At 42.1% G+C, this 27,449-nt stretch overlaps 1 protein-coding gene across 3 annotated transcripts in view; it reads left to right on the forward strand.

Annotated features, from left to right (window-relative positions):
• Positions 1-27,449, forward strand: part of SH3RF2 (SH3 domain containing ring finger 2) — a 152,711-nt gene that overhangs the window by 78,017 nt on the left and 47,245 nt on the right. For 2 of the 3 annotated variants that reach the window (XM_077326965.1, XM_077326966.1), the window contains exons 3-5: positions 3,211-3,477; positions 11,127-11,222; positions 12,863-13,171. In XM_077326965.1, the coding sequence (XP_077183080.1) occupies positions 3,211-3,477; positions 11,127-11,222; positions 12,863-13,171 (672 nt within the window). The remainder of the gene's footprint in view (positions 1-3,210; positions 3,478-11,126; positions 11,223-12,862; positions 13,172-27,449) is intronic. The other variant, XM_077326967.1, reaches the window with a different exon arrangement.

Below are 27,449 nucleotides of genomic sequence, written 5' to 3' on the forward strand. Positions count from 1 at the left end.
TACTGTATATAAATTGGGGGTTTTCAGGGAGTTCTCAGTTGAGTTTTGCTTCTTGTAACAATATGATGAGATCACAATAAAGAGCTGATTGAACTATCAGTGGTCCTGGCTTCCTTCAAACCTACAGATTTAACACAAAACTTCCCATCTTAGGTACTACACATTTCACTGACAAAGTATTTCTCACTCATGCTAAATTAGAAGGCTGTGGTAATGCTCACTTAAGCTTCTGAAACCAAAGGAGATTAAGGATTACTTCCAATGATCCAGGTTTTTAAACCAGCACATCAGGGGCAAATTCGTAGGACAATAAAGGGCCCATGGAAAAGGCCATAACTTCTCCTCGAGCCATTCCCCTCGCCCAACTGGGAGTGCTATGGCACTCCTCCTTGCTGGCCACACTCCCACTAAGCCCCTTGGCAAAGGTGAGCACTGCCATGCTTCTTCCCTGCAGATGCACCACACCTCAGCTGGCAGAGGTTCTGTTGTATCTGTGTTCCTCTATGTCAGCCTAGACCCAGTAGCTTCAGAGTACAAGTAATGCCATGCTCCTCCTTTCTGGCTGTACCATCTTTTCTTTTTTTATCCTTTAGCTGGTGATTGGTGGAGCAGGTTGTCCTGTCGGCCAATACAATGCTGTAGGTGCTGCTGGACTTTTTGCCTTGTTTATAAAATGTTTCCACTCTTGGTGATTGGTGGCAGTAGTTTTGGCCATATGGATAGTCAATCGCTGGTTTCTAAGGTCTTCCTCTATCTGTTTAAGCCAGGGGTAGTCAAACTGCGGCCCTCCAGATGTCCACGGACTACAATTCCCATGAGACCCTGCCAGTGAATGCTGGCAGGGGCTCATGGGAATTGTAGTCCATGGACATCTGGAGGGCCGCAATTTGACTACCCCTGGTTTAAGCCATGTTTTATTTGGCACTAGTCGTTGGAAATTCCATTCAGTTGGTCGTTCTCTGCTGATGTTCATTCTGCAGACATGGCCAAACCTTTTGAGTGTGGCAAATGCTGATGTTGCTTGGCCAATCCTGTTATGGGCTTCAGTGGTAGATGACACTTTCTTTTTTTGCACCAATGAGACTAAGTATTTAAATTCTTTGACTTGCTCAATTTGGGCTCCATTGAGGTATCCATTTGTTGGAGATCCATATGTGGTTATGACTTTGGTTTTGTCCACATTTACTTTTAAGCCATAAGATTGGGCAATGCGGGCAATGTCATACAGGATGTTAGTAGCCTCTGCATCTGTATCAGCAAGTATGGCATTATCATCTGCAAATGTTAGATCTGTCAGAAAACTGGTTTGGCAATACCGAACTCCATGTCTATACCTGAATGCTTTTCTGATAATGAAATAAACTACAATGTTAAAAATTAGGGGAGAGGTCACATCTCGTTGGTGCACTCCAGTCTGGATAGTGAACTCCTCTGATAGCTCATTTTGAATTAGCACTTAGTTTATTGAGCCATCATATGCTGTTTGGAGTATGATTATTTGAAGGGGGGGGCACATTTGCAGTTTCTAGTACCTTCTATAGAGAAGACCAGTGGACACAATCAAAAGCAGATTTGAAGTCAATAAAGATGATGACAGTTCCCTTTCTGCACCTAATTCTTTCATCTGCTAGTTGACGGATGGCGAACATTTGATCAATACAGCCCCAATGTGGCCTAAATCCTGCTTGCTCTTCTCTACTAGTCTGTTCCTGATGCTCCCGTAGCCTTGATTGTATGACCTCCATGAATACTTTGCTAATAACTGACAAGAGGCTGATGCCACAATAATTCTTACATTCTCAGTTGTCATTTTCTTCAGGATTGGCACTATGATGGCTTTCTTCCATGTTGATAGAATGCATTCTGAGTGCCATATGAGTGTTAAGAAGGTGTAGAGCTGCTGTAGCAGAATGTCTCCCCCCGCTTTAATAATATCAGCAGTAACTTTAATCATATCAGCAGTAATCTGCTCCAGGTACCTTTCCATTGTTCAGTGATTTTATTGCACTTTTTAGTTCATTGGCTGTACTATAGACCTATGCCAGCAGGGTGTGCCCATGCTTCTCCTCACCAGCTGCACTATACCAACCCAGGACAAAGTCAAGCATGACTGTGCTATGTTTATCTTTGCTGGCCAGAGCATGGTGGAGCTATCAAGGAGGAATGCAATGGCTGAAACCCACTTGGGTGAGAGGTAGCATCCAGCTGCTGGCACAGAATGAAAGTGTCACTCTTTAATGGTCTAGACAAGGAAGAGAACAGGCACAGTGGCCCCCAGCTTTGTGGTAGTTGTACTCCACTTCACCATCTCCACTGTGGGGGTGGTGGGACTTAGGGCAAGAGCCCACTGGGATTTTTCCCCATAAAGTAAATGGCCAGTCTTTCCTGAAACACTGAGTCTGTCCCACTTATTCTATGTATGTCTTCTGACTTTACAAATGTGTGCAAAGTCCATGATGTCTCTCTTCCCTACCTCCTTACCCTTTGCAACCAAGTTATTCATTAACTTCTTCAAGAAACTTGAATAGCAGAAGGAGGAAAAACTATACAACATAAGGACAAGATCCAGGCAAAGGAACTCCAGACTGTCTTCTGGGGTGGTTCACTTCAACAGCAGTATAATAATTCAGATAGGAGGTTACTTGGCATATACGATGAATAAGATCTGTCAGACTTTTCATATGATGAGTCCTTCTGTTGGAGGCAGGGGTATAATTGATTACTCCGGTGAAGCTGGCTTAGTGCATTTTCTAAATAAAAGTAATGCTATGCACAATCCACATTACCCTAGTTATAATGATCTCTTCATATTTTGTATGGCAGAATGAATACAATGACTTTTATGATTCACTCTCAAGTTATTATTCATTCTGCTCAACAATAGCACAAATCCAAACAAAGCAATTAGGTTTTAAAAGATCTATTATCGGAGTCCTGTTGAGTTCACAAGAGAAATTTCAGCCATATAGAATCACTTAAGGATATAAGTTACTCATTGGTAGCTGTTAGATTCTGAAAAGACATTGATATAAATCAGGAATTAGTTCTTCAGGCCCTGTCATTTTAAGGACATCAAGTGTGACCTGAGAAATTGTTTTAGCTTTCACCCCTGATTTTGAAGTCACTAGAAATGGTCCCAAATCACGTATTGTTCAACATTGCATCAGTTTGTCATGAGCTAACTCACTTCTCTGTTTCTTTCATCTACAGGTTCCTCAAGCTAAAGCCCTGTATAGCTACAGAGGACACAACCCCGGAGAACTAAGGTTCAACAAAGGTGACATTATTATACTGCACCGTCAGCTGGATGAAAACTGGTACTTCGGAGAAATCAATGGGGTCAATGGAGTTTTCCCAACAAACTCGGTGCAAGTTATCAAACAGTTACCACAGCCACTAGCCCTGTGCAGAGCACTATATAACTTTGATCTGAAATCCAGGAACAGAAATGATAAGGACTGCCTGACTTTTCATAAGGTGAGCCTGGTATGATTGCTCTCATGTATGCATGCCCTGTTGCCTTTGGAGCAGTGATTCTTTTTGTCCAGTTGTCTCCTGTCAATAAAAGCACAGGTCAAAAACAGAAATGCTCACTTAGTAACCATCATTCATGCAGACTTTATGAATACCTAAGATCAGGGCTTTTGGGGGATGGTTCTCATCAATAATGAATACTGGCACCTTTTTCAAGACTCTTCTTAGTCTTGAAGGGGAATTGATGGAATTTGGGACATGATATATTAACACTGCCATCTTTTTATTACATACACACACACAAACACAAACAGCCTAGACAAAGTTTTTTATACCCCACTTTCCACTACCCGAAGGAGTTTCAAAGTGGCTTACAATTGCCTTCCCTTCCGCTCCCCACAACAGACACCCTGTGAGGTAGGTGGAGCTGAGAGAGCTCTGAGAAAACTGTGACTGGCCCAAGGTCACCTCACGGGCTTCATGTGCAGTGAGGATTCAAGCCCGATTCCTCAGATCAGAAGCCACCACTCTTAACCACTATATCATGCTGTCTCTCAGCTAAGATAAAGGACTTGGGTAGACAGCCTTTTTAGCAAGTGTGCCAACAATTCTGTCTGAAATAGGAGATACTGCTATTTCAATGTAATAAAAGAATAAATGTGATCTGCCCTGAGCCTTCAGGGAAGGGCAGGATACAAATGTAAAAATATACTGATGCTGTGTAAAACCAGGTCAATTAAAAACAAAACCACCACACTGCAAACCTATTTTGCAAAGCAGAAAGTAGACCTGGCATGCCTGACAGGGGTGGCAAAACCATCACCATAAAAGAGCTGGCCCCCATCAGGTTCTCTATCCTCCATCATTCACGGACTGTGGGGCGGTAGGGAGGGGTGGCAATTCTAACCCAGGAGGATTACTCCTTAAGAGCCCTTCCTGTGCCATTGATCCCAGGCATAGAATGTGTTGGCCTCAAGTGGGATGCAGCTGAGAGCTTGGCCATCTGGGTGGTGTACTGTGCACCCAGTGCACCACCAGATGCCCTGCCAGCCCTGCTGGAGGCACTGGCAGCCTGGCCATTACAGTTCCCCAGATTACTGATTCTGAGCTGCCATTCTCTGGAAGTGGGCTGGACCTCATGTTGACCATGGTGACACTGGGGCTATCCCAATCTGTAAGCAGCCCCACCCATCAGGCAGGCCACACCCTGGATCTAATCTTCAGTGTGGGATTGGAAGTGGAGACGATAATGGCTAACCCCATGGCCAGACCACTACACCCTGAAGGCCCAGTTAAGAATACCTCCCCCTCCTCTGTTGGGTGCCGAGCAAATTTTGGCTTACCCAGCGATTCCTGAAAGTTCTGCGGGACCAATTCACTTCTCTAAGTGAGCTGGTCAGTGACTTGCATGACAAGATGCTGACAGCCATCAATGAGATCGCCCCCCAATGCCCTCTCCACCCCCATCAAAAACTGACCCCTTGGTACACTGAGGAGCTCCATGAATTAAAACAGGAACTGAGATGGTTAGATATGGTTAGTTTGGAGGAAAACTCTTGATAAAGTGTTTAGACCATCCTACAGGTCATTCATGAAAGCTTATGCAATGGTGGTGAAGACAATAAAACACAGTTACTTGGTTTCATCACATCAGCAAACTTGAGCCCAGCACAATTATTTAGGGTAGTCTGGTTACTCATCACCCTCAAAGAAGAGCACCAAAACAGAGACAAATTGGACATCAGCTGTGAGGCATTGGCGAGCCATTTTGCAGATAAAATCTCAACACTCCGCCACGACCTTCTACCAACTTTTGACACAAAAAAGGAACTAGAGGCCCCTTTGCTGCCTTTGAAGAATAGACTAGATATCTTCAGATTACTCTTGCTGGCTGAAGTGGCTAGTATACTAACTTTTATGAAATTTTATGAAAGCCCAATCAGGCTTCGATTCTGGCCATGGGGTTGAGACAGCACTTGTCACCCTGATGGTCGCGGCAAAAGATAGCAATTGGAGAGAACCAATCTCAACCCTGGCAACTCCCATACAGGGTGCCACAAGGAACGGTTCTCTCCCCAATACCATTCAGTATCCTCTTATGCCCTCTCACTCACCTGATCAGGAGGTTTGGACTCAGATGACACCCAGCTTTTCCTCGTGATGGACAGCCATCCTGGCTCACCCCCAGACTCATTAGCCAAATGTCTAGAAGCAGTGATGGACTGGCTTAAGCAGAGCTGTCCGAAGCATAATCTTTCAAAGACGAAGGTCCTGTGGTTTGGTAGGAAGGTCCAGGCAAGGAAGCATGCTTGTCCTACCTGGATGGGGTACAATTATCAGTTGCACTCTCAGCAGAGAACCTGGGTGTGATCTTCGACACCCCCCCCTCTCAGTGGAGGAGCAGGTCACAAGAGTAGCATGGCTAGCGCTCTTCCACCTGCACCAAGCTAAGCTACTAGTGCCCTACCTGGACCCAGAACACCTAGCCACAGTGATCCAGGCAATGGTCACTTCTAGGCTGCATGTCTGCAACTCACTATATGAGGACCTACCCTTATCCCTTATCTTATAAGAACAACTTGGAGGGCCCATATTGATTACCAGTTGAATACTGGATCAGGCTTAAGGTTCTGGTAATCAACCACCTTCAAGGCTATACACAGTCTGGGTCCTGAGTACTTGAGGAACCAATATGCTCTACAGGTACCAACAAGCTGTCAATCCCTAGCCCAGGGAGGCTCATCTGGCCTCGATCAGAGCCAGGGCAATCTCCCCCTCTGGTGGAACAAGCTCCCAAAAGAGATTAGGGCCTTGCCAGAACTTAAACAGTTCTGCAGGGCCTGGAAAATGGAGCACCTCCACCAGGTTTTTGGTCTAGGCCAATGAAGCAATCCAACCAATCAGAGCCTGGAGACCACCTCCCACCACCAACTACATCTCACAGACAACTGTGCCAAGCAACAGTGCTAAAATAACATCAGATAGCAAACTGTGAAGGCAGAATGTTACAGGTAAATGTTGATGTTGAAGGTTGAACATGTTATTGTTATGAACTCTACTATCAGAGGTATTATGTGTTCTCAATTATTTTATGTTCAGAGGTACTATGTGTTCGCAATTATTTTATGTTCAGAGGTACTATGTGTTCTCAATTATTATATGTTCAAAATGATGATGTTCCTTGTACTGCACCACAAATTACAATGTAAACCATCCTGAGCTGCAGGGGAGGGCAGTATATAAATAAATGTCAGTCAGTCAGTCTTGAAGTTGTTTTTAATACCAGTCTGCTGGACTGGAAATCAGGCTGCAAGATAGCACTGCAAAAGCCAGCAGGATTCTTGACTTGATTGGGGGGGGGGGGTCCTTGGGCAACCTTGTCACAGTAACTTTATATATCTCTGTAGAAACTGTACATTCATAACATAGCTGTCTTAGAGGAATAGATTTGTTATTAACATCAATGATAATGGAGAACCAAAAAGCAAGATTTTGCACTGCAAAAGTCAGCAGGATTCTTGACCTGATTGTGCCACAGTTATACCTATAGACCCTGCTTCTCCTATCTAAGTCCCACAAATTCCTGATGCTTGCACAACATGTTCTATCTGCACTGCAAGTCAACTACCTGTAGCTTTGATAACATCCTGACTGTGAACATCTATAGTGCTGGGGGGGGGGGGGGTTGTTCCTTGGGCAACCTTGTCACAGTAACTTTATATACCGTATTTGCCGGCATATAAGACGACTGGGCGTATAAGACGACCCCCCAACATTTCCACTCAAAATATAGAGTTTGTTACATTACATTACAGTACTATGGGCCACTATGGGCAGCTATGTCTATCCCAACTGAAGTGCACCCGGCGTATAGGACGACCCCCCCACTTGGAGGCATGTTTTTCAAGGGGGGAAAGTAGTCTTATACGCCAGCAAATACTGTATGTCTGTAGAAACTGTACGTTCATAACATAGCTGTCTCAGAGGAATAGATTTGTTATTAACATCAATGATAATGGAGAACCAAAAAGCAAGATTTTGCATAAAACTCAGTGGTGATTGAACAAAAATCTCAGCAACCCATCTTCCAACCAAAAAAGAATATTCTCTTTTGGATAGGAGAATGCTACATTTTCAGAAGCGTAAACAGTACCCACAGGTCCTGTGGCTCATTTCCCTGTTTAAAATACCTTAATTTTGACCATGTGTACCACAAAATCAGCCTGGAGTACTGCCTTACTGTGTGGTATATCAAGGCAATTTGGCAAATAAGCTAAATACATGATACTGTATTTGATATATGATCAAAATTAGCTCTCTGAGTTCATATATTAAGCTTTTTAGTAATGGTTTGTGATTGTACCCATTGTGATTGTATCTATGACCTTCAGCCCTGAAATGTATTTTCCATGCAAGAAATCAATTTATTATCTATTTATTTAGTCTGTTTCGGTTTAAGGGGCTTACAGTTAAAACCACAAAATTAAAGCACAAGCCATTAAAGCACATAACCAGCATCAAAACTATCCATAAAACAAGTAGACCGTTAAAAAGCTGATAGGATAAAAACACTAATTAAAAACTTGGATAAAAGGAAGTGTTTTAGATTGGTCTCTAGACAAAAGTAAAGTAGTCACCATGCGAGCCTCAAAGAGGAGGGTGCTCCATGGGTAAGATGCCACCACAGAATATGCTCTGTCTCTGAAGAGGTGAGAGTAGAGAACAGAGCTTGAGAAACAGATCTTCACTTGTAGGTGGGGTAGTATGGGAAGAAATAGGGCAGAGACTGTCTGTTTCAAGGCAAAGAGACGGAACTGGCCTTTCCTTCTTTCAAAGGGCAGAAGCTCATACAACTGCTCCCACCCATGATCACCTAGTTTCCCGAATGCCTTAGAGCAAAAGCCAGAATATTTATTCAGCCCCAGGAACTCTAATTTGCTGAGTGGCACCAAGAAAGCACAATCATCTTGCAAAACAAAACAAATCCAGCAGCATCTAAAAGATTATCAATACGTATTCAATAGACGAGCAGGGCTACTGCACTAGAACAATTCTAATGTGGTCATCACAGATACTTCCTTTACCAAATTAAACTGACTTTCACTCCATTTTCCAATGCAAAGCATTTCAGCATAGTGAAAGAGATCATAAAGTGCATCCACAGACAATACTAGCCAGTGGTGTTTTTCAATTGGTTAGAAACAGAAAATGTTCAGTGAGTTTCTATGAGCAGCTCTTTCCAGGTCCCTTCCCACTCTGTTAGGCTGGCCTCTATCTAGAAGTTATTAACCAATAAGGAAGTTTCTTGCTGTGTTTAGTCCAAAGTCCCATCCAATCAAAGGGAGAGATTGAACAGAAATGCGGTCAGGACATATTGACTTGAGGCCCTGGATAATCAGGTACTGTTTCAGGCCAGACCTTGAAAGCTGTGGACACACAATACACAGTTCTTGAACATGCTTTTAAAATTCAAATGAGTAGCCATGTTGGTCTGAAGTAGCACAATAAAATCAGGATCCAGTAGCACCTTGAAGACCAACAAAGATTTATTCAGGGCGTGAGCTTTTGAGTGCAAGCACTCTTCCTCACTCTTAGTCTGAGGAAGGGTGCTTGCACTCGAAAGCTCACACCTTGAATAAATCTTTGTTGGGCTTAAGGGTGCTCCTGGACCCTGATTTTATTATGCTTTTCATACTGTAGCCAGTAGATGGTTTCATTTTGAGGCTATATTTGTTTGAGGATTGTTGCCCATGCTTTGAAAAAGAACTTGTGTGTGGCAAGTTGCTGACAGAAAGAAGGGGAGGGCTTGAAAGTCTGAACATTTTTTACTCAGAGCAGAGGACTTCCAGTTGCTACACTCTGCAGGTGTCCTCTAGATATTTTCATTTGTCTCAGTATTGTACTAAGCATAATTAACAGGATTGTGATTAGTTTTTTCCTAGGCATGTATCATTTAATGTCTAGGGCAGAGGTAGTCAACCTGTGGTCCTCCAGATGTTCATGGACTACAATTCCCATGAGCCCCCTGCCAGCGAACGCACAGGTTGACTACCCCTGGTCTAGGGGACAACAATAAATATATTTTGCAGTGCAAATGAGCCAGCTAACTCATAATATAGTCCTGAGCAACTATCATGATGTCAGGGGTATATGGCAGTGTTGTGGTAAATTGAATTATGAGAAGAACATCAGGGGTGTTTCTACACAGTACTGAACTAAGGGCTGGCTTGAAGGACAGCTCTGGGAGAACAGCTGAGCTTTGGAAAAGACAGTTGTTATCACAGCCTGGGATGTAAAGGAACCAGCTGTGAGAGTCAGATTTCACTGATGCATCTGCTGTGGCTCATGTCAATAGTATCAACACTTTTTAAAGTGGCTTTCAGCATCACTGAGGAGAACATAGTAAACAGGTTGTCTCTTGGTAGTCGCAGACACTGTCCCCATTACATGCCATCTGGCTTGGTTTGCTTTTTCCTCCTGTTTTATTTTCTTCATTTATTTTTGTTTTGATGGGTATTCATTTTGTTTGCTGTTGGAGTCAGAGCTCATCTCTACTCCTACTGCACAGTTAAAATCCTTTACTGTTCCATATGTACAAGCAGATGCTGTTTCGGCAAGGGGAAAGGGATATACTACCATACCTGTGGCTGACAAGGGGAAAGGGATATACTACCACACCTGTGGCTGGCAAAGGTCAATTTTACTTCCATTTATTTATTTAAAGCAGTTCTATGCAGCAACTCAGGTTATCACTGGAGAATTGAAGTAGTTTCTTTGCCAATACATTGCTGAAACCCCCAGCAGTCAAAAGAGTTCATTTCTACCTTTCCACAACTACAAAACAGACCATAGCGCTGTCTCTTCTTCTCATCAGTAAGTCCAGTTACCTGTAACAAAGTGCCATTTTCTTTATGCTCTGCATAGGATGGATCTTCCTACAAGGGGCATCCTGATTGTTGTTTCAGAGTTATATGAGTCAGGATTACAGCTTGACTGTGGCTGTGTTTAAAGCTGTTTTCAAATATTTTTGCAAAACCACTTTTTTTTAGATCCTTTTTTTTGCACTTATAGAAATCACTAGCTTTGTTTAACACTAAACAATTATCACCTTGCAGTCTTAGAAACAGAGCCGAGTCAGATTTTTTTGTGGTTTTACAAATTGTGCAGCCTGTGGTGAGATTTCAAGAAGCATGAGAGTTTCTCCAAAAGAGAATGTGTTTTGTACTAAAACCATGTGTGTAGCTCTTGACTGGCTCCCTCTTCAATTCTGTGAGATTGTTCTGAATGGCCAGAAGGATGTGTGCAGCATCTAGACAGGGAAGAAGGCTTGATGTGTATGAAACTTTGAAGAAGGTAAGACTGGAAAAGTGACTACTTTCCTGTGTTTAAATTTCTTAACTTTGTCAATATCACTGTGTATCCCCCCCCTCTTTCACACATTTCAATGATATACAAGCCAGAGTTGCCATGGTTCATCTCTCACATTAATGCAGATGTTGGTCTGAAATGGCACAACAAAATTTGAGTCCAATAGCATCTTTAAGAGCAATAAAGATTTATTCAACAAAGATCATTAATGCTGGTGGATAGCCCATCTGTTATCTACCAAGCACAGGCCAGTATGTTGGTAACCATCTATCATTTGCTTTCAGGGTGATATAATCACTGTAATCAGCCGTGTGGATGAGAACTGGGCAGAAGGCAAATTGGGTGACAAAACTGGCGTTTTCCCCATCTTGTTTGTGGAGGTAAGGACAGTCTACTGAATGTCTACAAAGAACTAAAGCTTCTAGCATTCAAATGTACATTGCTTAATCTCAAGAGCGGGCTTTATGAGCAGTAGCAGCCAATGAGTTTTTTTCCTCAGTATAGGCAGGAGGAATGCCCAAGACTCAGCTGGACACATTGATCAATGGGAAAAAGAAGAAACTGAGAACTGAGATAACCAAAGAGCTGAAAATAGCGGGAGGGGGCAAGCTTTTTAAATCATTTGAAAACCACAACATAGAACTACTTTGCAATTACTTCCTTATCGAAACAACCTACCGTATATATTCGCATATAAGCCGACCCGCAGTCGAGGCACTTAATTTTACCACAAAATCTCGGCAAACGTATTGACTTGCATATAAGCCAAGGGTGGGAAATGCAGCAGGCTACTGGTAAATTTACAGGGTGGCCTAAACACTTAATCCATGCTCAATCATCACAGGCTCTCCCATCCAGCCTCCCTCCCAATTAATACAGAAAAGTCAAGAGGATGAATAGCTGCTCGTTTTTGTACCCTGCTTTTCACTAACCAAAGGAGTCTCAAAGCGGCTTACAATTGCCTTCCCTTCCTCTCTTGATGCCAGACACCCTGAGAGAGCACTGACAGAACTGCTCTGTGAGAACAGCTCTGGCAGGAGAACCGAACAGTGCCCCCCAGGCCAGCAAACCAGAGCAGAAGAATAGTACCCAAAGTTGGCAACCTACTACAACAAGTACAACAGCTACCAAACTGGGGGCTACAGTGCCCCCCAGAACAAAACACTGAAAGAAAGAACTGTAAAACTGAAAACTGAAAGAAAGAACTGTAAAAATCAATTTTTAAAAGAAACAGAACCCCAAGAAGAAAAGGCAAACAATGCTGCCCCTCAGATATGCCTGGCCCAGAAGCAATGAAAAGCTCTGCTCTCGGGCCTGCCTGTGTTTCCTTCTCCAAATCACAGGTTTTCTTGGCTTCTCCCACCCTTCTTTCCAAGGGCGACCTAAAGTGGCCCATATCCCTTTACTGATGTGTCCAAATCAATTTTTTCTGAGGGAGTATGCCTGCACATGAAAGTTGAATAAATCTTTGTTGGTCTTAAAGGTGCCCCTGGACTCAATTTTTGTTCTTCCAAATCATTGGTTTTCATTACTCGGTTCATACCCCGCCCTTCTCTCCAAGGGAGTCCAAAGTGGCCGACATTGCTCCTCTTCCATTTCATCCACTCAAATGCCTTGAGGGGTAAATTAAGATCAAATGTTCGTCTGCCTGGTGCAGCAGAAAAGAACGAGATTGGCATGGTGGGACAAAAGGCAAAGCTCAACTGAGAACCCGCCCCCCCCCCAAAAAAAAACAAGATACAATCATAAACAATGGATCTTCACACTATTGGTCAGTTTTGGTTTAATTTCTGTGAAAGAACACTTGCATAGTTTTATGATTGGGGGTCACCACAACATGAGGAACTGTATTAAAGGGTTGCGGCATTAGGAAATTTGAGAACCACTGATCTACATTATTCTCATGTTCAGCATACCAGGTTATCATGAAACCTATTCATTTTAATAAAGATATTAAATCAAATAATGGGCTTCCATGGTCACAGAAATCACTCTTTCCTTCCCCCCCCCCCTATTTCAGCTCAATATGACAGCACGACAACTCCTCCAAACAAGCAAAATTCTTCCTTCTTCACCTTCATGGAGATCCTTGCCTAGAGCAAAATGCATGGAGTCCCCTGCTTTCTGCAAAGGATCAGAATCTAGAAGGAAGAGCATGAAGCAATTCTCAATTACCACTGCCTTAAATACTCTCAACAGAATGGTTCATTCGCCCACAGAGCAGCAGTCTTTGAAGATCAGCTCTCCTGTTCTCATCAGTTCCAGCAATCCATCTGTGGCAGGCCAGAACAATGAGAAAACAGAATTCCCCTATAGCACCCCTGCTCAGGTAAATAAAGATTAATTTTTGGTGAAAACAGTAAGCAAACAAAAGCCTTAGAGGAAGTGTTATATACACATATTTTTGCTAGACAGACAGGTAATGGCTTAAAAACCCAACCTTATCTGCCTCAGAATCGTTCTCCAAGGAAGGATTAACTCTGTTTTTTTAAGATTCATATCTGTTGTGGTAGAAACTCAGTACAAGAACTGAAAAGAGCAGTGGTAAGCTTACTGGCCTGTGTAAAATGAGGATCAGGGTACATCCATTCATTCTTACAGATCTGTTTATTCCTCATAAAGTTCATTATGTTTATTTTTTATTTATAAATGTTTTTAAGTTAAAGTGCTTGCTCCAGTTGCCATTCCAACTAGTTAAAGACTGGCATTGAGGGAGAACTCCCCAACTCCTTAGGCAGCCGATTACACTGCTGAACTACTCTGTGAATTTTTACCCCAGTACCATTCTATACATAGTTTAAAACCATTACTGCACATCCTGTCCTCTGCACACATAGATCTAATTGAACGCAAGCTCTATGACAGATTGGGGAAATTTAGCTTAATTTTTGTCAAGGGTTAGGGTTAGGGTTAATTCAACTAAAATTTGAATGCATCCTAGTGATAACAACTGTTTTACAGTGGAATACACTGTTCAAGGAGCTTGATAATGCGGTAAGGATCCTAATTCTGTCAGGTGGATCAATAACTGGTTGACAAATCATACCCAAAGGGTACTTGTTAACGGATCAGCATCTTCTTGGAAAAGAGTGACAAGTGGAGTACCCCAAGGATCTGTCCTGGGGCCTGTGTTGGTCAACATATTTATAAATTATCTGGATGAGGGATTAGAGGGGATACTTATTAAATTTGCAGATGATACTAAACTGGGAGGGGTAGCAAACACAACTGAAGACAGCAACAGAATACAGGATGATCTTGATAGGGTGAAAAGTGGGCTAAACTGAATAAAATGAAGTTCAATAGGGACAAATGTAAAGTTCTGCAGTTAGGTAGGAAAAACCAAATATACCAATATAAGATGGGGGAGACTTGTCTTGGCAGTAACATGTGTGAAAAGGATCTAGGAGTCTTAGTAGACCATACATTGAACATGAATCAGTAGTGTGACTCAGTGGCTAAGAAGGCAAATGGGATTTTGGGCTGTATCAAACGGAGTATCATGTCCAGATCACGGGAGGTGATGTTACCGCTTTACTCTGCTCTGGTTCTGCATCACTTGGAGTACTGTGTTCAGTGGGGCACCCCAGTTGAAGAGGGATGTTGACAAACTGGAACGTGTCCAGAGGAGGGCAACAAAGATGGTGAGGGGTTTGGAGACCAAGAAGTATGAAGAAAGGTTGGGGGAGCTTGGTCTGTTTAGCCTAGAGAGGAGACGACTGAGAGGGGATCTGATAACCATCTTCAAGTATTTAAAAGGGTGCCATATGGAGGATGGAGCAGAATTGTTCTCTCTTCCCCAGAGGGACAGACCAGAACGAATGGGATGAAATTAATTCAAAAGAAATTCCATCTAAACATCCGGAAGAAGTTCCTGAAAGAGCAGTTTCTCAGTGGAACAGGCTTCCTCGGGAGGTGGTGGGTTCTCCATCTTTGGGAATTTTTAAACAGAGGCTAGATAGCCATCTGATGGAGAGGCTGATTCTGTGAAGGCAAAGGGGTGGCAGGTTACAGTAGATGAGCTATTGGGATGTGAGTGTCCTGCATAGTGCAGGGGGTTGGACTAGATGACCCTTAGGTCCCTTCCAACTCTATTATTCTATGATTTTATGATTCTATGACAAATCTTTTTTGGAAACTTATATGCCATCCCTTCTCAACTTTCTTACCATTAAGAAACCCCTGACGCATTCTTCAGGCTTCAATAAACCCCAGTAGTGGCATCATAGCTGTGTACTCGCCTACCTGGGACCCCTCCCTTTCCTGCCCCGTCCAGGCCCATCAGTGGCCATTTTGGGTGTGTGAGGGGGGGCAGGCTGCCATGATCATTTATGGTCGTATCACTGATAAATTTTTAACAAATTTTAAAAATATATTTGAAAAATTAGTTAACTCCCACCCATTCAGGAAACCTTTCCAGAGCCATCAAGAAACCCCAGAAAACTTGCTATATGCAAAAGCATATATTGGTAATGTCTTTCTAAGGTTATCCTGTATTTTTTTACAGTACATGATCCATTTGTGTCTCTTCCAACAGTCTAAGAAGGCACACATAGAAGCATGTTCCATGGAAATTTGTGGAATTTACTGTAAAATAGGGGTTTTTTGCTTTTAAGCAATTGGTTGAATGCCCCTTATCTTCTGTTATCACCTTTCTTTTCCTCTGAGTAGAGATTAGCTAACAGAGGTCTATTAACTCTTCTGTATCATTGCTGATCTTTGGTTTTGATTTTTTTTGTAATTCTTAAAACCACTAGAGCAAGAATCATAAAGATTAAAGACTCTTTTTCAGACTAGTGTGTCAGATAAAGTAGGAGAAAGGCTAGAGATAAATCCTAAATGCTAATGATGCCCCCAAGACAATGTGTCCATCATGTTTGTTGCTTCTGTTGAATAAGAAAGTTCTGCCTTATAAGTCACTCATGAACCAGTGACTCATAAATGATGAGCTTAAATTAAAGATGATTGTACTTTGTTAATGTATGTTCTTATTTGTTATTCAACAAGTCTAGAAAAGATGAACAGGAAAGTGGTGATTAAATTTTTAAACAAGGTAGTCTGTTCTTTCTCAAGATCTCCCCAGTTGTAGCTATCTGTCCTGGAGTAGGACTGAGAAGATTGAAGTTCAATTCCCTGCTTGGACCCTGAAACTCAATGGGTTATCATAGGCCAATTGGTTATCATAGGAACTCTGCCCTCCAATTCACTGGCACAAGGAAACATGGAAGGATTGGACAGCAATGGTATCTTACCCTCCCCTCTTCTTTAATCATTATTGGGAAATCTTGAGGAGACTGCAGTCTCATATCCCTGTAAATCAGGCATTTTAAGTCCCTTTGTTTGTTAACATATGTATGTATTTCTTATGTGGGCATCTAGATAAATACACCATATGTGAAGGGAACATTTATGTGGTCCTGAGCTTCCTTAGAAAAAGGGCAGGGCAAAAATGGATGGATGCATAGATATGCCCATATACCAAGATACAAATTGCTATCTCCACCCACTGACTCTATTGCTGCAAGTAAGAATATCCTTAAAAACAAAGTCAAACTTCAACATGTAGCTACCCCACTCTGGTGATGGTAGTTGTATTTTAAAGTCTTTGAACAATCGTGGGGCCCAGATATGATCAAGTTACAACAACAACAACAATACATTCAGTAAAGCTTACAATAATGAATATAGTGTAAAACTTTTTGGATTAATTTAACCAAAATAATCAGAAACTGAAATAGAGTCCAAGAAGTATAAAATAGCAGAAAAGTAAGTCAGAACAAGATAAAAATAGCAGTTCTGGAACATGAGTATAAGTAGGAATGCCAGTAAAACCACAGAATTTTTAAATGATTCCTAGAGAAAACTGAAGGTTCTGGGAATTACTTGAGAGTTTTCATGTCACATATGGGTTTTCCAAGTGTCTCTGCCGCCTCCAGGTCTCCTGCTGGTTGCAAGGCTGGACCTTGCAACCTTATATATAAGGCAGCAGATTAGGATATCAACATACAGCAATCAGTTAAGCAGTCATGAATACCATAGTCCAGATAGATTGTATGCCCAATCATTGGCCAGTCATTGCCAGAAGGTAAGCTTAGGGGAAGGCCTCAACCTCTGTGACCAGCTGTTGGCCCTCCAGAGTAACTCAGTGGCCACTGTGTGAGACAAGATACAAGACTAAATGGATCACAGGTCTGGGAAAAACCCAGAAGTGGCATAGGGTAGATCTAGGAATTACCCAAAACACTATGGTAAGCCTATCCAGCTGGGCTCTTCTTTATGTTCTTATAAACATCTACCTTAGATGTGGGGAAACCCAGAGAAGAACATCTGAGGAAGCTTTCAATAGACTTACAGGTTTATACACAGGTTCAAGAGTTTTAATGGCCAAGGTGGTCTATGACTTTGCCCTTCCCATCCTGATCTGGAGGCACCGCCACCATGAATTGGATACATGCATAGCCACCAGGATCCAGATGTGTGTGGAGCCAGGAGTCAGTGCTGCTGGTATGAGATGGGTGGCATGAGGTCAGCAGCTGTTTAGTCTTTCTCCCTCCATTAGGGGAGCAGGGCAGGCCATGGGGCAGGGGAAGGCAGGCAGGAAGAGCACACCTTAGCCTCTAGCACTGCAGCTGATCATGCAGTCCACGAGTGTCAGTGCTGGGGCAGTGCCCAGGGCTTTCACTTGCCACAACTAATTGAGCTCCTGAAAAGATCTGCCCTGAGCTTCTTCTGGTGCCCCCATGCATTAGAACCCTAGGCAATCAACTAGTTGTACCACATAGACAGGCTGTTTATACAGAAAGAGAGGTTCCTTCCATACCTTGGGCCAGAACATGTTGTGCTTTAAAGGTGAAAAACAGCACTGAGGTGTGCCAATATCAACACTTTTGGTTAAATGTTTTACATCACTGGAAGTTTCTAAGAGATTTTCAAAGGCAGCCCCACACAGTGTGTGTTATAGTGATCAACACTTGATAACACTAAAACACAGGTAGTGTAGACACAGCATTCCTTACCTAGGAAAGATTTGCTAGTCAGGAAACACGAAGTTATGAAATAGGAAATGGTTGAACTGTGTTTAATTACAGCTGTATCTTTCTATAGTCTCTGTACTGCTGTGTTGAATCTGTTTAGCATGTTTCTCACTGTATTTTCCATAATTAAATTTTAAGGTACTCCTGCCCAGTCTATCAACAGCTAGGTGTGGTGTTTACCCACTCCAAATGGATTTATTATTCTTTGATTGTTTCTTGTTTTATACTGGCCTTTCCATATAACTTCTCTCTAGTCCTGGGTGTAGTCTGCACGGGGCTTGTTACACAGTCCCAGTTCAAATGAATCCTTCCCGTCTACACTGAATTTGATTTGCATTTTGATTTTGGGTGCTTTAAATTTTCCCTCTGCAACAAACATGATTAATTCGTGGTGACCCTATCTTTCCCCAGTGATATCCTGGAGTGGATATAAGCCTCAATACTTCAAAAACCGCCATGAGTAAATGTGCAGATCTATGCTCTTTGTGAAATAACTCTGCTTTGTGCCTGCTGCCTCAAATGATGTAGCAAGGAAGTCTTCCCTGATTGGCCAGGGCGTCAGTTCAAAGTCTTCCCAGTTGCAAGGCTTCCCTTAAAGTGACTGCGCTCCAGAAGCCCTAACTTCTCTCAGCAGAGATTTGCCTTTGGATTTATTCCCCCTCCTCTGCTGTCTCCAACCCCCCCCCCCCCCGTTCAAGAAAAGAAAGAGACTCCTGCTGCACTTGGCTCCCCCCCCCCCCATTGTGAGCTTCCACAACTGAGTGCAGAACACTTTCCATTTCAATGGGAGGGGGGAATAGAGGAAGACCCGAATTCAAATTGATTAGAATTCAGCAGTATCCACAACGGAATAAACAAAGTAAGTGCAGAATCAGCCCTGCTCCCGTTCTGATACTTGAATGCGAAAAAATCTAGCAGCTGGGCACTTTATTCCTGTGACAAAATGAGCTCTGATTTACAAAATTCTATGCTAGAATAAATGTCTTTAAAATGCGACTGGAATTTAATTTCTTTGGGAAGAAGGGAGTGACGACTCTTGAAAGCTCGTTCTCTGAAAAAATTGTTGGTCTTTTAAGTGTAGCTGGACTTGTATTTAGTTGGTTAATTCTGCAGCATATGAAAGTTTCTCCTGACCCCATACTAGAGGGGTGAGGGTTTTTTTGGGGAGGGGGGGGGCATGGGGAGGTCCCAGCGTAATAAAGATTGAAATCTTAATTTTAAAAATCTCTGGACAAAAATAAGTGTTTGATATGAACAGCTTTGTCATAGCACATATACAGCACTTGTTAACCAGAATTTTGCCCTTACTGATGGTTAAAACAGGTAAGATTACTAAGTCCTCTAATTATGTGCTGTATGAAGAAGCATAAATAACGTTCAGTGTAAATATACACAGTGTTACAGGATACAGGGATGGCTGCTAGCTTAGATGGGTATAAAAGGGGGTTAGACAAATTGTTTTAGAATATTTCTGTCCTTCATCCTCCATAATGATATGCTCTTAATGATATACAATTTGTCTATATGTGAATAAACCAATGGATAATAACAATGCATTAAAAGCAGGAAAACAAGCAGCATAAAAATCAGGCTGAGTAAACACAAGCAAAATTCATAAAAATTATGCAAGCATAGCAGCCTCCTAAAATGTGAGAGAATCACAATGTCTCCTTTTGGCACCTAAATGTTTGGCAGCTTGGCACCTGTCAGTCACTGTGGGGAGCCAGTAACTTACCTCGGTGGCCCAACAAATGCCCTACTTCTGGTTCTGGCTAGCCTCACTGCCTTGGTTGGAACACCCAGAGCACAGCCTTTGACAATGATTTCAAAAGAGCAGGCAGATTTGTATAGGAGACAGCAGCTCTTCTCCTGTGCAGCAAATGAGCCTTGTGCAAGCCTACCGTCTCAAGCTCCTCCTTCCTTTTCTCTAAAGATAAGAAAATAAGAACAAAGGAAATGAGGACACACATTTTTAATCAGTTGAAAGCCCCAGTCTTCTAAGACAATTCCTTGTAAAAGATACTTCAGTAATTCAGCCCAAATAACTTAAATCAAATCATGCCTTCTGAAGAAAGGCTGTAGATGGTGGATCAGCTAAAACTGTTTAATGCATGGCGTGCTACAAAGATCTGCACCTCTACCTGTTGACCTGTCTAATAACTTGTCTACAGGGGGAATGCAGCAGTAAGGAAAATGCAGCCAAATCCAAGCAGGCCAGTTCCCTGATCCCCACCTGGCTTTATTATCAACCAACATCTTCTCAGCCCCATCTGGACAGACTTTCATTTTTTATTCACATCCAGTCCAGTACCACTCCCATGCAGTGGCTCAGGATATCCACTGGTTAGATGTCTTCCTGACACAGCTAAAAGAAGGAAAGAAATAGAGCCAGATGCCAAATATTGCTGGTACTTCATGCCAGTTCCCTGGACATCTCTTGTCAGTTTCATGTAGTTGTCAAACAACAGTGGAGTCAGACTAGAACCATGCATGACCTGTATTTTGGCTCTCACAGGACTGAGCAGTTGTTCCCCAGGATCTCCTTAAGGGAAGAGTTTTCCAGGTAAATCATGAACCACTAGAACTTAGTGCCCCAAATACTCACCTCAAGATATCTGGTTCAGACTGATAGAAGGTCAGTAGTGTCAAAAGTTGCTAAGAGGTCAATATTGCATCCTCACTGAGGAAAGCCACCTGTCAGGGCAATCAAGTTCCAAAACCGGGGCTCAGATTGGATTGAAATCAGTTCAGATAATACATTCCATGCAAGAATTAACAAGCTATATGGCCATTACTTACTAAACCACCCTGATCAAAACTGGGCTGTTTGCAGTTGCCCATTAATTGTTTAAATATTTGCCAGACCAAACAGAGGTTTCACAACAGAGACGTACATAAATGTCAGCACCATAATCATCACAGATGATTCCAGACATAATCACTGCAGGGTTTTTTTCTTTTGTTATTACCTGTCCATCAATGCTGCTTGCCTAAGATGGGAGTAAATCAAAGTGTTATTTAAGATCAGCATGATGGTAGAATGTGCCTTAAGATGCTGACCAGTCAGACCATCTCAGCATTCAAGATATCAACAAGGACCATGCCATGTGAACCAGAAACTCCTTAAAGACCATCAGGAATATATCAATCTCTAGGGTTAAAGCATCCAAATTGATCTCCTATTCTTGCAAAGCTTTTGAAACTCTGGAACTCTGAAACTAGTTGGACCCTGAAAGAAGATTACTGAGATCTGCTCCAATCCCAAGCCATGCTTTTACAGCCCTCGAGTTTAATTACTTTATGTATGAAGACTAAGATATCCTTGGAAAGTCCCATGGTTGACATGGAGGCACTAGTCTTGAGTTGCTTCACTCAGAGGAGACTTGGCATGGCTGTCCCACAGGATCAAAACCTCTGTGATTCTCAACATTAGATGGTTCAGGCCTAATTGGATGAGAGAAACTTGACTGAGGCACTGGTAGAGATCTGAGCTTCCTTCATCTCACATTTGTTGTTCACTACCATATCCCGCTCAGCTTGCAGTTAATTGAATAATGCCACCTCCTCCCCCACTTCTAACTTCTAACCACAGAATAAACCAGTTTCTATGTATCCATTAGCACAAAGCAATAAAACCTACATTCTCTAGCTCTCACCCTAATGATTCATTGAAGGGATGTCCCAGAAGGAGTATTCCCTTTGGTGTCATCCTTGTGGAGTGATCCATTGGTAACAACTTGATGATGGGGTGCAAAGGCACAGATGCTTCAGTCAGAAATATGTTATCGCTAATATGTTATTGCTAATGATTTCAGTCCCCAGTCTATGATCCAATACCCTCAAGTTCAGTGCTCAAGCTAGCTCTCCTAGTAGCAAACCTCAGCCTCCCCCTAGGTTTTTAGCAATGCTTGTTAAATAGAACCATGGTTAGAGACAGATTCTGGTGGGCAGCACATTGGTCTGAAGTAGCAGGAAAAGTTAAAAGGTCCCTTTTAATAACAACTTGGAATTCGCCTGCCTTTAATTACTAATCATGGAACTTTTTATTCCCTCTACTATGTTTTCAACCTGGAATTGAACCCAAAGAACTAGTAACTTGATAATGTTATAAGCTCACTTTGTTATTCTAGCAAGGCTCTTGAATCAGCTAAATATCATTATACAGCATATTTGCTGGATATTTTCATGATGCTGTTTACTGGTTTACTGCTAATTTACTCTTTCCTTAGATATGTAGTCTAGTGATTTCCATTTCATCGTCTGAAGAAGTGTGCATGCACATGACAGCTCATGTCTTACATAAAACTGCCATAGTTGGAGGCAGGGTGCCCATGAATACTAGTTGCTGGGAGTATCAAAAGGGAGCGGCTGTAGCTCTGTCCCCTGCTGGTAAGCCTTCCAGGGCATTTGGTTGACCACTTCGAAAATGGAATTCTGAATGAGAGGAATCAGAAGTCTTCTCAAGCAGGACTCTTTATGATCTTATATAGAATGTTTTATAATGCCCTCTGTAAGTGGAAAATATCCTAATGCAATCTTTATCTTAGGTCTTTACTATTTGCAAAAGTAAAACTATCCTGAAATTAAAGGTAAAGGTAAAGGTATCCCCTGTGCAAGCACCGAGTCATGTCTGACCCTTGGGGTGACGCCCTCTAGCGTTTTCATGGCAGACTCAATACGGGGTGGTTTGCCAGTGCCTTCCCCAGTCATTACCGTTTACCCCCCAGCAAGCTGGGTACTCATTTTACCGACCTCGGAAGGATGGAAGGCTGAGTCAACCTTGAGCCAGCTGCTGGGATTGAACTCCCAGCCTCATGGGCAAAGCTTTCAGACAGCTGCCTTACCACTCTGCACCACAAGAGGCTCTTTATCCTGAAATTAGTTCTCCCCTAATTCTCCGAAAGAGTTGGATATCATCGTAATCATTAAAAGAAGTCTGGTTATCAGTTCTCGGTTTTCACACACTGGTGATGCTGGGATTTGGAGCAGTAAGGCTATAACTCAAATAATACCCGAAGAAATCACGGCTTACAATCAAACAAATACCCTAACACCTGCTGATTGGAACATAGGTTCACCTCTGCTTATTCAGCTCTCCGGCGTCCCAGGATGCACTACCTCACCATAGTGGCTTTAGACACTCCTCGAATCCTGTTTGTTAAAGGAGACAAAGCAGGGAGACAGATCATGTGATCATGGGGAAAAGAAGTAAGCAATCTGCTTTCACCAGCAGAACAGCCACAAAATCCAGGTTGTCATTCAGTGGCCATTCGGGGAGCAATGTATGTGAACAGTGTGTTGTACACCACCGTTGCCTTGTCCATGGGATAAAAGGATTATAATATAATCAGCTCTCAGCATTGCTTTTCTAAACCTTTGTTAACAGTCTGGAGCAAATTATGTTATCGCTAATAATTTTGAGACAAAAATCGGCACAAGAGTGATATACTTAATGGGAGAAAAATATTTTTTGACAGACCAAAAGGTCTCACGAGGAGTTAGCTGGCTGATGAAGGTGGTACTGACTATGATCAGCGCAGACTGGCACATGCTGTGGGATGATGCATTTCATGAAATCAAGTAATTATATAGTAAGAGGTACGTGTTTACTTGAGCTTTGGCCAGCAGTTTTTCCTCATTTGGATAATTTACCTTAATTAACATTATTTACCTTGTACAGTAGTTTTAGAACAAAGAGGAAGGGTGGTGGAAGAGGAAGATACTTCATGTTGCAGAATCCCTGCAGAGCATGCAGACAGAGGGCTGGATCCAGCCATTTTTTCCCATTCAAACTCACCTTATTCTGCTCCTTACTGTAGCCCCTGTTCTATGTAGCTGTTAACCCAGGGATAGTTCGCTGGCAGGGGCTCATGGGGATTGTAGTCCATGGACATCTGGAGGGCCACAGTTTGACTACCCCTGTGTTAAGCATTCAGATCTGATATTTTCCAGAATTACCTTTTTTTGGTGGCCAAAGGAACACCTCCTCCCTTTTCACTACCTAATAAGATCCAGGTCAGAAAATGGAATAATAACTATCATTCTAGCAAATTCAAGCACATAAAAAAGAGAGCCAGCACAGGACATGTGCAAAAAGGCTGGATTCCTGAAGTTTAAAGTTTCAGTTGTGCACATACAAGAAATAGAAAGAATACATGTATAAAGATCTGACCCTCCCACTTATATTTTTCTAGGTTAGAAACTGCTCTTTCTAACCGAACCCATTTGAAACTCCTAGTTTATTTCATCCTGTGTTGGGATGACAGCTCTAGGCACCAATCAGCCACAAAATATTTTTTTAAGGAAATGAATAGCAGTTGAAATTTTTTTAACTGAAACATTTTTCAGGATAGCCCAAGGCAATACATAGTGTCTGCAAAATTAAGTATAAATATCTGATTATAAATTGGCTGTTTTTTTAATGGATTATCAGTCCTTCCCAACCTTGCGCTTGGCAGGAGTTTCTTTTTTGGCTAGCGTTTAACAGCATAGGTTAGTAAAAATTCAGCAGCATCCTGGAAGAACTTCCTGTCAAGCAGTTACTACATGGGCTGGACTTCTACTGAGCTGAGTGGTGGGGAGAGAAGAGGCTCCCCCAGCCACTCTGCTGTTTATTTTTGAAAGGGAAGTGTGAGACTTGATTAGAACACCAACTTCTCCGGAACGCCCTCTCAGAATCCCAGTTGTGACACAGGTGAATAAGGAAGCCACCTCCCAAAGGCATCCCATAAGTATTTGGCCTTGGATGCATTCCAAGGCTTTGGGTGTGGCCTGGATATATTGTTCAGTCAGCGCCGAGCCTGTCAGTTTCCTGGGCAGCATGTCTTCAGACTGACCAGCTTGGTGCCAGCTTTCTGGAATGGGTTCCTTTGGCTGTTCTAAGAGGTTAGTGTGTTTCCTTTTACCATTGGCTGATTTTAATATAAATCCAGTGATTTTTCCCCCAATTCCAAAAGGAGATTATTATAATAGTTTAGCATAAATTGAAGTAATGAAGACAACAGTGTCATGATGTAAGTGCAAAGAGCGTACTAGATCACCCTGTTCTAGGTAAGGTAATTATTTCCATAGCTGGATTAGGTTTTTATGGAACTTGTTTGCCTAGCTTCTGAAGTGTGACGCTGGTCTGCATTATCATTGACCTTCCAAAGGCCCCAAAATGGGGTAAGTGAGGCCGGAGAGTCCAGCAGGATTGTTAGTTTCTAGAGGGAACATTTTTAGGAATTCTGCATGTTGTAAAGTATATTCACAGGCAGCAGCAAATATTTGCTCCCTATAAGATGCCTCTTGGTTCTCCTTTTCAAAAGTAATCAGATTTATTTTGGTTGGAATGGTTTAGGATATCACAAGGCAGAATGAAATACTGGATAAGGTGTCAGACTAGAGACCAGGAAAGCTGAGGTTCACATGGGACAGATAACAGCAGACTTGAAGATGTTCCAAAGAACTTTATTCAGGACTATTTCAAAAATCCCTCACCTATAAGTATTGACAACAATCTAATCCCTCCCTCCAAATTCTCTGGAATAGACAATCTCTTCTAATTGTTGCCAGGATTTTGGGATTCTGGAACTGGAAAAACAGATGTTGCTCTGTTGCCTTGTAATAAGAAACCATCCATTTGTATGTTGAACTATGGGAAAGGAATCCTGAAACTCCATGGATGAAAGCTTAGTGGGTGCATGGTGTTCACTATAGCAGACTGGAAAGGGCCGCATTATGTATTGTGTTTTCACACAAGAATGACTACAAACCTACCAAGGCTTTGCAGTTGGTGAGCTGATCAATAAGATTATTTTTTAATGATCTGGCTGTGTGAGTGGGGCGGGCCCAAATCCTCACTGTTATGGCAGAATCAAAAGATACAATGGGATCGCCGGATTGTAAACATAAAACACCTTTGTAATATTAATGTTGGGAAGACACAGGCAGAAATGTTCTTATGAAGATACATTTAGAGTTAGCAGCAATCTAGAGAGAGAGAAAAAAATATTTCCCTTTAACAGAGGGAAGCTGCATGGAGGTAAATAACTTCACCTGGTAAATAACCCATTAGCTACTGCTATAGGACATATTTTTCTCCAGACCTGATGGCAACCCTAAGTGTATTGAAACATAAAGCAATTTTAGTATGTCCAATACACTTTAAGCTAGTTAATTATTGTTTTCAATTTAAGTAGATTTTGTAAGTGTCAGATGCCTAGGCGATGATCTCTATGCCCTTGATTCTAGGTTGATCTCTGACAGATGTTCCATTCAAAACAAAGAATGTAAGACTCTCCAGTATAGCACTTACTGATGACCTTATTTTTACACATCACAAACATAAAACCACAGTCTCATTAATGCTGGTAACAATATTTCACCCAGCTATGTGACACTGGCAACACACTATCAGGCCTCTAAATAGCAGGAGGAATGACAATAATGGGGAAATGTAATTCTGCAACCCCCAAACTTGAGTTTTCAGTTAAGGGAAAGGGTGGCATGATACTTGGAACTTAACTTACTCAGAGTGTAAAATGTATGTCACTTGGGAACTTCATGTCATGTGTTGCTAGTGATTTCCTTAACTTTTCCTTTCTTAAAACACATAATGAAAAAGTAAATCTATGTTCTACTATCAGGCCATGTTGTAGGATACATACCTAAGACATTGGATATGGTAGATTCCAAAACTGTGTTGGAAAACCTGAGAAAGGGGGAATGGCTGTTAACCAGAATGGCAATATTCACTAAAATGCTGGAGTTCTATCTTCCTCTAAGTCCCTTCATCCAACCTAGAAAATCATCCCTTATTATCAAGAACTTAGGTTGTTTGGTTGCTGAATAATAAAGTAGCTTATGCCCAAGAGTACTTGCCTTTCCTATTTACCAGTCCAGTAGCACCTCAATATCCACCAAGATTAATAGCAGACTGGGTTTGAATCTTGCTCTCCCTCTGCAGATCAACACAGTTAGCCACCTGAAACTTTTCTATTTATAGTGAGAGTATTTCAGGGCTTATCCTTGGTTCAGATTTATTTGGAGTTCCTGCCTTCAAGAATCTTCTTTCTGTTGTGAGAGGTTATAGGATTTAAGAGTGCCTGGATATTCTGTTGTCTCACTAGTGAGGTCCTATACAGTTTTCCTGTGATTATGGATGATGTGTCTGGGCATGATTATACCCTCTTCCATCATGTCCTAATCCTTACAGTGACTTAAAGGAGGTTCTTCATTTGTGAAAAAGGCATTCTGCACATGTACAGAAGTTAGGGTTGCCAGCTCTGGGTTAGGAAGTTAAATTTGCAGACAATACTAAACTGGGAAGGGTAGCAAACATAACTGAAGACAGAATCTGAATACAGGATGATCTTGATAGGCTCGAGAAGTAGGCTAAACTGAATAAAATGAAATTAAATAGGGACAAATGTAAAGTTCTGCATTTAGGTAGGAAAACCCAAATTCACCAAAACAGGATGGGGAAGACTTGTCTTGGCAGTAGCATGTGCGAAAAGGATCTAGGAGTCTTAGTAGACCATACATTGAACATGAGTCAGCAGTGTGACTCGGTGCCTGAGAAGGCAAATGGGA

Source organism: Paroedura picta, chromosome 3, assembly GCF_049243985.1.
Source record: "Paroedura picta isolate Pp20150507F chromosome 3, Ppicta_v3.0, whole genome shotgun sequence".
Taxonomy (NCBI): domain Eukaryota; kingdom Metazoa; phylum Chordata; class Lepidosauria; order Squamata; family Gekkonidae; genus Paroedura; species Paroedura picta.